This window comes from Schistocerca nitens, chromosome 6, assembly GCF_023898315.1.
Source record: "Schistocerca nitens isolate TAMUIC-IGC-003100 chromosome 6, iqSchNite1.1, whole genome shotgun sequence".
Lineage (NCBI taxonomy): Eukaryota > Metazoa > Arthropoda > Insecta > Orthoptera > Acrididae > Schistocerca > Schistocerca nitens.
Genome location: NC_064619.1, coordinates 334,761,753 through 334,772,233, shown reverse-complemented (window position 1 = coordinate 334,772,233; position 10,481 = coordinate 334,761,753). Strand labels below are relative to the sequence as shown.

At 36.9% G+C, this 10,481-nt stretch overlaps 1 protein-coding gene across 2 annotated transcripts in view; it reads left to right on the top strand.

The window, feature by feature from the left end:
* The first annotated feature begins 408 nt into the window (after nt 1-408).
* The window catches only part of LOC126262767 (COBW domain-containing protein 1-like), a 566,092-nt gene continuing 556,019 nt past the window's right edge, over nt 409-10,481 (top strand). Inside the window, exons 1-2 of one of the 2 annotated variants that reach the window (XM_049959581.1) lie at nt 409-779; nt 7,206-7,302. In XM_049959581.1, coding sequence (XP_049815538.1) covers nt 608-779; nt 7,206-7,302 — 269 coding nt within the window. In that variant the 5' untranslated portion in view covers nt 409-607. The remainder of the gene's footprint in view (nt 780-7,205; nt 7,303-10,481) is intronic. The other variant, XM_049959580.1, reaches the window with a different exon arrangement.

The window sequence follows — 10,481 nt, the reverse complement described above, 5'->3', positions numbered from 1 at the left end:
ACCGGAAATCATCCAGCGGTATGCTAGAACAAGACTTTCCATTCGCATGTGCTTCCTTAATATGAAGCTGAAAATGCAAAAGGCGGCAGCAACACATAAGCGAAAATCCTGGCAATGGCACTCTTCAGCCGCTACTAACATCTAAACAGGTAAACCAACAGTTTTAAAGAATTTCGTGGGAACTGATTGTAGTGATAAGTAGTTATTTGTGCTGAAGAGCCACTCGCTCCGCCAGCCGCTCCCTCGCTTTGCAGTTTGCTCTTATAGTGACGTCACTGCGCAAGTCACTCGCAGTCCTCTTCGCTTCGGGCCCAGCTCTGTTTTTAATAACCTTGAATCGACCTGTTGGGCTTTGTAAAATTCCTCTACAGAACGTCAACGATAACTTTATTCTAAGCTTATTTAGTGTGAGCATCAAGCGTTGCAGATTAAATAGCTAATAAAGACATTTCTGTAAAAGAAAGAAGTTTTGTCTTGCAATATTGGTTAACTTGCTAGAAAACAAAAGCGAAATGCCGAACTTGTGTATGTTTTGAAAATTTGTGTGTACGAAGTGTCAATAAGTGATAACTTTTGTAAAATTTTAGACTGTAATCGAGTAGTAATTATGGAATCATCGGATGAGGATGTCCCAGAATTAGTTCCAGCTGTTTTCCAGCCAGTGCCAGTAACAATAATAACTGGTTATCTAGGCGCAGGGAAAACAACACTTCTTAACTATATTTTAACAGAAGAGCACGAAAAGAAGATTGCAGTAATTTTAAACGAGTTTGGGGAAGGTAAAGCAGAAACACTATATGTAAATATATACATGTCACTATCTCGTATGATTGTTGTATAACCGTTTATCACCTAACAACGCGTGAATCATTCAAAGTACCTGGTGCAGATTTGGGTGGGGAAAGTCAATTAAGTATTATAGAACATTTCAAAAGCCAGTCATGGGATTGGGATGATGCAGAGGGCAAATTTTCGTTAGACATCATTTCTACCTCGTGTAGAAACTTACAGAACCTCCACGCGCGTGAATGGTTTGTTGAGCATAATATAGAGTTAAAATAAGGGAGTCATACAGGCTTACTCGTTTGCATTCCATTGACGCCCTTGTATCAGAAATATATCCGTGAATTCTACAGTTAAATTCTACTGTCTTTGAGTTCTTTCAAACGATGCTGTGAAGCAATCGTTGTCCGTATTATTCCTTTTTATCAAAGGATCAGCATCGGAGCACTGTAGCATTTTTAAATCATTGAAAAAATTACATATATCATACCAAGACACTGATACAAGTTGTGTAAGAACTCGTACAATATGGTATTAGTGACAGATAAAGATTTTGACTTGTTTTACTTGTTCAGTATGCCTCCTCTGTAAACGGTCTGTATTATTTAGCACTTCACATACTGATGCTATGGGGTAGGCTTACTGTGAAGTGCCATATCCCTATGTGACATAAATAAAGTATTTTAAGAATGATAAATGCACTTGACTGTTCAAGGTAACAGTGGGGTAAGAGTTAAGTAGGGCCGTGCCTCTCCCTTTATTGCAACCTTTGTTTTGCATTCACGTGTGTTGGTTTCCCCAAACTGCAACCGTATTGTCACCTTGCAACATAATCTAGATCTCAGGTTATGCAACACATCAGTCTGTCACCACAGGCAAGATTGCGGTAAAAGTGGGGAGGGGGGGGGGGGAGGGTTACTAGCCAGTGTAGATACCCATGATATACTCATCAAGATGTTATCAACATATTTGGGGTTCCAAAATTAACACATCACATTATCATGTTTCTTTCTTGTTTTCTCAGCTGTGCCAGAGTTGGGTACTGTTCCATCTTCTCATCTGCTACAGGTCCAAGATTATTTTAGGAATGTGATTATAGAGAGGACCAATAATACCAGATTTATGTCCTTTTTCAGTTTGTATTTTCCATGATCTGCACAGAAACCTTGCTCATTGGCAACAAGTTCTTCTGGAATGATCTTTCTTGTTATAAGATTTGGCAGACACTAAGGAGAAGGATACACATCCTTATTTCAGTTTTGGTGTGAGGTGCATTTAACAAGGAAAATCCTATTTGACAGTGTGCACATGGTCGTTATGGTCATTTTGGTAGATTGCACTGGCTGAAGCATGTTTGTGTTTGTCTTGCAACTGTAATAACCATACCTTCTTCAAACCTTTAGTTTTGACCAATCTAGTGTAGGCCTAAATGTTGTTTTCTGTTTTGTTTCCCTTCTGGCAGCTACATCCTTTTCTTTGATAATGTTTGTGCTTTTGCTATGCCCTTCTCTACATCTATACTCTGTGGACCACTGTGCAGTACATTGGAAAGGGTACGTTCCACTGTACCAGCTATTAGGACTTTTTTCTGTTCCATTCATGTATGGAGCGTGGGAAAAATGATTGTTTAAATGCCTCTGTGTGTGCTTTAATTAATCTAATCTTATCCTCATGATCCCTGTGGGAGCGGTATGTGGTGAGTTGAAGTATATTTGTAGAGTCATCATTTAAAGCCGCTTCCTGAAACTTTGTTAGTAGACACTCTCAGAATAATTTCCCTCTCTCTTTAAGACTCTCATTTGTGCTGCCCTTCTTGGTATACATTCAATATCACCTGTTAGTTCTCTTTGGTATGGGTCCCACTCACATGAGCAAAACTCCGGGATGGATCACAAGGGGATTCATAAGCAATCTCCTTTGTAGACTGATTGCATTTCCTTAGTATTATACCAATAAACCAAAGTCTGACATGTATATAATAGAGGGAAATATTCCACGTGGAAAAATTATATATTCTAAAATTATATGTTCTAAGATTCTACAAAAAATGTATGTTTGTGTTTGTTTGTGTGTGTATCAACATGCCAGCGCTTTCGTTTGGTAAGTTACATCATCTTTGTTTTTAGATATAAAGTCTGACATGTGCTTTATCTGTGACCGAGCCTATGTGATCATTCCACTTCATCTCCCAGACAAGGGTTACACGCAGGTATTTGTAAGAGTTTGCTGATTCAAACTGTGACTCACTAATGTTATATTCCTAGGATACTACATTTTTCCATTTTGTGACGTGCACAGTTTTACATTTTTGAACATTTAAAACAAGGTGCCAACCATTTCACTGCCTTGAAATCTTAAAATCAAAATCTGAGTAGATATTTGTACAGCTCCCCTCTGACTGTACTTCATTGTAGATAACAGCATCAGGTACAAAAAGTCTGAGGTTACTATTAATATTGTCCACAAGATCATTAATAAAGCCTACTGCATCTACTTGACTGCCTTGATCCATGGCTTTCCGGATGTCATGCAAGAAAAGTGCAAGTTGGGTTTCACATGATCTATGTTTTCGAGAGTTCTGTTGAAGAAACCTCATTGTGTTTGAGCTCAGAATATGTTTTAAGATTCTACAAAAAATGTATGTTAATGATACTGGATGGTAGTTTTGTGTATCACTTCTGCTATCCTTCTTGTGGATGACTGTCACCTGTGATTTCTTCTAATAGCTCAGCACACATTTTTGTTTGAGGGATCTACGACAGATTGCAGTTAAGAGAGGGGCTCACTCAGTTGCAAATTGGGTATAGAATCTGACAAGGGTTTCATTGGCTTTGGGGTTTTGTTCAGTTGTAGTGATTTCAGTTTTTTCTTAATGCCAGTGAGACTAATATCTATTTCACTCATCTCTTCCGTAGTATGAGAATTAAGTTGGGCAATACTTCTGGGTTTTCCAGTGTAAAGGAACATTTGTGCCATTAACAGCCTTTACACATTATCAGAATTTCTGTGGGTTTTGTTAAAGATCATTTGACAGTATTATGCTACGGTAGTCATTCAAGGCTTCACACATTGCTCTCTTGACTGCCAAACACATTTCATTCAGCATCTTGCTATCTACAGCCCTGTGCTGTGTTTTGTACCTATTTTGCAGTAGTCTCTGTTTCTTTAGAAATTTCATTCTTTCTTGTGTCATACTTATCAAATTCCAGTACTTTGAACTTTCTAGTGACTCCCAGCTACAGATGGCATTTTACAATGGTTAGCTGCAATTATAGAGTGATGTGTTATGTTCAAAGCTGTTTGTAAATGGTTTGAAAGATGAAGACTCATAGTTGTCTAATAACCTACTAACAAATTCATTACCTTATTAATCAGCAGACTGTCTTTTTTTATTATTGTGAGAAATCAAGGACCAATTTAAATTAAATTCAAAATTAAAATCAGAGCTGAATATACTGATCCTAAAGACACAACAGGAATGCTTTCCTTATTTCCACAGTATTATTAATAAACCATTAATGTTAGCAAAAGGCAGTGAAAAAGCTTTTGTATGCTGATAAAAGAGGCAGTTGTGGTTGAGTTAATACTGAACATTTCATAGATGACTTTTTGTGGACTGTCATGTGGCCAATGAAAGTGCTAAACCAATGGTATGCATAGGAAAATGTCCTGACAGTGACTTACTTGCAGTAGGAATGGAAGAGAATATGACCAAGTAATGACTGTAAAACTGGAAATAAGTTGTAAGATGGCTTTTGTACAGTTATCCCATTTGTAGTGTGTCAGTTTTAATATATTTGTAGTGTTTAAAATTGACATTGTTATTAATTTATTGTGCAATGATATTAATTTATAGTGTGATGATGCAGCTGTAAATGACAGGATGCGTAGAGCCTGCAGATGTGTTATGCTTTACAATTACAAAATTATTGTGGTGCTGTGTTAAGTATCTCATGGCCCAAACAAAAACTGTCACTTATAATGTAACCACACAACATGGAAAAACTCAATAGGCTGCTGTTTGAAATCTGTTATCAATGAGTAATGTGATACATGCCGTTTTCAAGACACCTATAAATCTTTCTGCACAAGTTTGCTATATAATCTTTGGCTGCTTGTGGAACGAACATCATTTCTCCTCTCGGTACTTGCCCATTGCTTACTTTCTGGCGTCGAGGTCAGTTGTGATGTGCTGCATTCCTTGTCTGCTTACAAATGTTTTTAGTGGGAGTATGTATCAGGATACTAGCTGCTGTGAAGTGCAGTCAAAGTCCAGCCTGCTATTTCATTTGTTGTATACCGCCCACAATGCTGTGTTGCCTGAGGTGATACTAGATGTAAACCGTGTTTTTCACACGAGAAGATATGTGAAGCCTGGTAACCAATGTAAGTAGCACGTGGTGTTTTATTTAGACACACAGGTGAAATCTAATGAACTGTTAGAGGGAAGAGAATTACCAATAAAGAGTGAGGAAGTTAGAAGTCTGACTAGTCAGTAACACTCCTTACCATCGCCAGAATAATGTATTACTTCTGGTTCAAATACTGATTTTCCAGAAGGTACAGAAGGGGGAGGCCAAACAATTATAAACAATAGCACACACATGAAGTTGGCTTATAATTATCTGTTTGATATTACTGATCAGCAGAAATTTCTGTCGTGTAGTCATTTGAGTTGTCTGCATTCAGCATTGTTAGCTGATTATTGAAAACACTGAATGGGTGCTGGACCTCGGTGTGAGACATTTATGAGTTCAACCCAAGAGATGACCTTGTCGAGGCAGACAATGAAGGCTTATTAAAAAAGGGAATGAATTTTCTTTATGAGTCTGTGATCATTGTGAATATTTTCTGGAAAAAAAAGTCTAGTTCGCTTACTAAAATTTCTTGATTTCTTACGATGTTTTGGCCACTGCCATCATCAGATATCAGCAATTAAGATGAAAGGAACATAATTAGAGACAGGCATTTGTTATACAACAACAAGCTAATTAAAGATACACTCACCGAAAAGCTTAGAACTTATAAAAGAAAGTTCTGTGTCACTCCTGAAACCTGTACCTAAGTGGGTGCCAACTAATAGCTTAATTCAAATTTTTTTTTCAAATTCATAATTTTTAGTTGATAGTTGGCGTTAGTGCTGGGGACATTACCTTTGAATTTTATATTATTACTTATATATGTGTATATTTTTTCTCCATACTTATAAAAAGACAACCTCACTGTAAAATATAAACATTCACAGACAGATTATAAAAAATGATTTAAATGAGTATAATTCCATACTTGTGAAATTAGCTTTTCAGAAGGTGCCAGTTACTTCTCTAAATAAGCAACAAGTATTCATTTAAACTGCTACACAATAATATCTATGTAACAGCATCATGAACTTTAGTATTAAATATATTTTTTACCTTATCATGATGCAGTGATTATAAAAGTAGCACTTATTGTTATAATTGCGGGCATCTGATAAATGAAAAGCTGTTTGCTGTGAACTAAAATGTAGTCAAACAGTACCCAAAATCTGTAAACTTATAAACATATTGTAGAGAATAAAACAATATAGTTATTGAATTAAAATAGTTTGGTAGACATCTCCTTTTTGTGGAACCAGCAGTAGCTTGCTCCCTGAGGTAGGTTGTTTGATGCTCACCAGTTGGAGCTCTGCCAGCCCAGCAGAAGTGACATGAAGTATGGCCTAGTCACCAACAGGAGAGCACGTCACAGTCAGTACATCTCACTGTCTGTTCTCGAAAAATATCAAAAGAGCATCCAAAATTGTTTTTGGATATCTGTTTTTGTGGTTAAAAATATCTAGGTTTCCCAATATGTTTAAGCCATATGCCTTTCTGGTTCTGTGTAATACTTTTAATATTTCCATGCTTTCCCTTATCTGATTGATGTTTCTGAGTGTCTGACTGTTGTCATCAATGCGCTGCCACTCCCTCGTAGGAGTATTCTTTAAACCTTGCCATGAATTTCCTTCTGGTTTGTCCTATATAAACCTTATCACAATCATTGCAGCTTATTTTGTACACTACATACTTGTCACCTTTATTTCCAATGTTGTGACGTAACCTATTTGGCTGGTAGGAGTAGAGGATCACTACATAACTGGCATCCAGTGTAGGACCAGAAAAGTCTGTCACTACTGCAACCTCGTATTTGAAAAAGTGTGGGAGAGATCAGCTGCACATATAATCCATAGACCATATCTAGCGTTTGTCAGAAGCTGAAGTTAAATGAATTCAGACTGTAGAAATTGATGTAGAACAAGTATGTCATTTGTAACACCTTCTATTTAGTATTTTCTTTGATATTTTACCATCTAAATGTAAAGTTCAAGTAGCTGATGTCATTCAAAGGAAATCTGTACAATAGTTGATTTTTAAAGTATTTGTGTGTTCGTATCTTTACAGGCAGTGCTTTAGAGAAGAGTGTCTCTGTTGGGCAGGATGGAGAATTATATGAAGAGTGGTTGGAGCTCAGAAATGGTTGCCTGTGTTGCTCTGTCAAGTAAGAGAGACTTTACTATGTGCCTTGTATGTTATAGATAACCACACTTGTGTTGTGTGCATACATGTCTCAGTGAAACTGTTATTGTGGAACTACTCTCTTAATTCAAACTATTCTGATTTCGTTGACATGTGGCCAGCTTCACACAGCTACATTCATGCGTATGTACATGACACTGAGTGTGACAATAGTAACGTGTTGGCTGCTTTGCTGTATAAATGATAATTCATTTCGCATTGCGGCAATTTCCACGGGTAAGAATGAAAGAAGCGTTAGTAATGTGCATGTAAGATGTTGTTGTGACTATTCTCTGGCTTGATATGTTTTTGTAAAATGGTGTGCAGTGAAGGTCTGCAGTGTCCAAAACAGGATTGCACCTAAGTTGGCAATTTTTTTTTATCTGGATTTCTAATCAGTTATCCCATTCTTGTCCATGAAAACTACCACAACAAAATAAAGTTGTCTGTCTGTACAGAGCAAGAAAGAACATGATGCTAAATTTGTTGCATAACACTTGTGTAGCTATCTGAAGAAGAGAATAACTACCCAAAATTGGTAACTGCTGCTATGTAGAAAGCAGTTTAATAATTTAGTCATTGTTGGCATTTAATTTTAATCATCTTTAAAAAACTGTAAAAAAATGAAATATGGCTACTCAAATTGAAATAATAAGATTGGTAATTGGTAAATATTATGTGCCAAATCAGTGTATCCATTATTTGGTGTTGAACTTGCCTGTTATGGTTTCTCTCTGTCGTAATATTTCACATCCTGTATATAACTGGAATTGTGCGAACAATCATATATGTTTTTCCAAATAATTAGGAAGAATTTTCAGTCATGGTTATGATATTAGCAGTGCTAACTAAAACACATTGAATGAGTTCTTTGATAATATGATTTAGCCTTCAACATATAGCAGGCTGTGCAAGGTAATTGCAGTAAACAGAATTATTAACCAGTGATCAAAACTGCAATCTTGTAGCAGCTATGAAGACGATTCAAGTTAAGGAATAGTAAGCCACATCCTGGCCCACATTTTAAGCACTCACATTGCCATGGGATGACATAAACTGGTAATCATAAAAGGTGGCTTATCCGTTAGCAGAGGACCAATTTTGAGAAATACCTCCCTTCACTGTGACCCACTTCACTAGACTTGTCTCCGGACTGCTACAATCTACTGCCTCTTGGGACCATGGCACTATCGCACCTGGCTATTCATGGGTGGATTGTCCACAAGCCCATAGCCTTGTGGAAACATGTCGCTACTCTTCCATGGCACCTCCATGCAAATTGCCACTACGCCATTCATGGACTTTGTCATAGTGAGCACCATCTAGGTATCATCAAAGATTGGCATTTCAGTTGTAATCAAATTGTGTGGACATTTGTACTCAGAAACTTTAGTTAGTTTAGTTCATGGTTAATAAACAGTTGTTATCCCAGTGTGTGCACATCAATCACAACCTTGGTACACCACTTGGTTAAGGACATAACACAATGAAGAGGTATCACAGTAGAGTGTGTGATATTTTGTAAAGTATTGAAAAATTACTGACATTAATATTTGATGCTTTAGGTTTAGAAAGGCCACAGACTTTTGCTTCTAAATGCACAATTATTAGGAAAATACAAACATGACAAATTACAGTCTCCTTTTGAAGTGGTATTTAAGATTAATTTCAGAATACAAACAGTTTGAAGTGTTAAATAGCATTTGCCATTAAATTTGCGTGATGGATCACCCCCAGGGCATGGAAATATGCTCCACAAGGTAATGCTTCGACAACAGAGGTTACAGTTAGTTCTAAAAATTCAGTATATTTTTTGGGTTGCTGTTCCCTGATACAAAATTCAGGATTCAAGTTAGCATACATCACTTGACCCAATTGTTGCTTGGCCATTTTATGTCAAATTACAGTTTGGAATTTATTAACAGTAATTTTCAGGATTGGTACAGACAGACTTGTATTTCAACAGCTCATCTTTTCCCCAGAACTTCTTCTGAGAATGATTTCATATACCCAGTGCCTGCATGATAAATGCAAGAAGTATTTTCCTGAAAAGTTGTCAGTCAAAATATACACACCTCAAAAAGTGCCATAATGCTGAAAAGCTGCTCGGTGAGAGTTACGTAGGCAACTTTGTTCTTTCCCATAGTAAGTTAAATATCCATATTATGTGTGAAACTACTAGCATCATTTTCAGATATGTTAATATGTAACATTCATATTATCACTTCAGAAATATACAATGACCAAAATTTTGAACCTATTATTTGCATCCTTCATGTGTTTTCATGGCCATTGTTGTTCTGTCAAAATCTTTATTTCTTTCTCTAATAACTTCAATTCCATGAATGAATCTTGTCCCTCTTGAGCTACAATTGACCAAGAACTGGGTAACTTCTTCAATATTAGTGACATTGAAAGCATTTGCATGTCCTACCTCCTCAAATTTTTGAAAAATAAATAAATAAATCTCTTCCAGCATGTTTTTATAGTTGCCTGTATTGTTGTTACAAATCTTCCAGTTTTGGTACGCAATTTCTCAGCGAGTGGACACTTTGAAACACATTTAATTTAATCACTTGAAAATTCTATATGAAAACCTTTAATCTTTGTATTACAGATGACAATCTGCTCTCAGTAATTTCATCACATTAATAATGCCAGAGCAAATAAATTATTGCCTATACAGGGTGTTACAAAAAGGTACGGCCAAACTTTCAGGAAACATTCCTCACACACAAAGAAAGAAAATATGTTATGTGGACATGTGTCCGGAAATGCTTACTTTCCACGTTAGAGCTCATTTTATTACTTCTCTTCAAATCACATTAATCATGGAATGGAAACACACAGCAACAGAATGTACCAGCGTGACTTCAAACACTTTGTTACAGGAAATGTTCAAAATGTCCTCCGTTAGCGAGGATACATGCATCCACCCTCCGTCGCATGGAATCCCTGATGTGCTGATGCAGCCCTGGAGAATGGCGTATTGTATCACAGCCGTCCACAATACAAGCACGAAGAGTCTCTACATTTGGTACCGGGGTTGCATAGACAAGAGCTTTCAAATGCCCCCATAAATGAAAGTCAAGAGGGTTGAGGTCAGGAGAGCGTGAAGGCCATGGAATTGGTCCACCTCTACCAATCCAACGGTCACTGAAT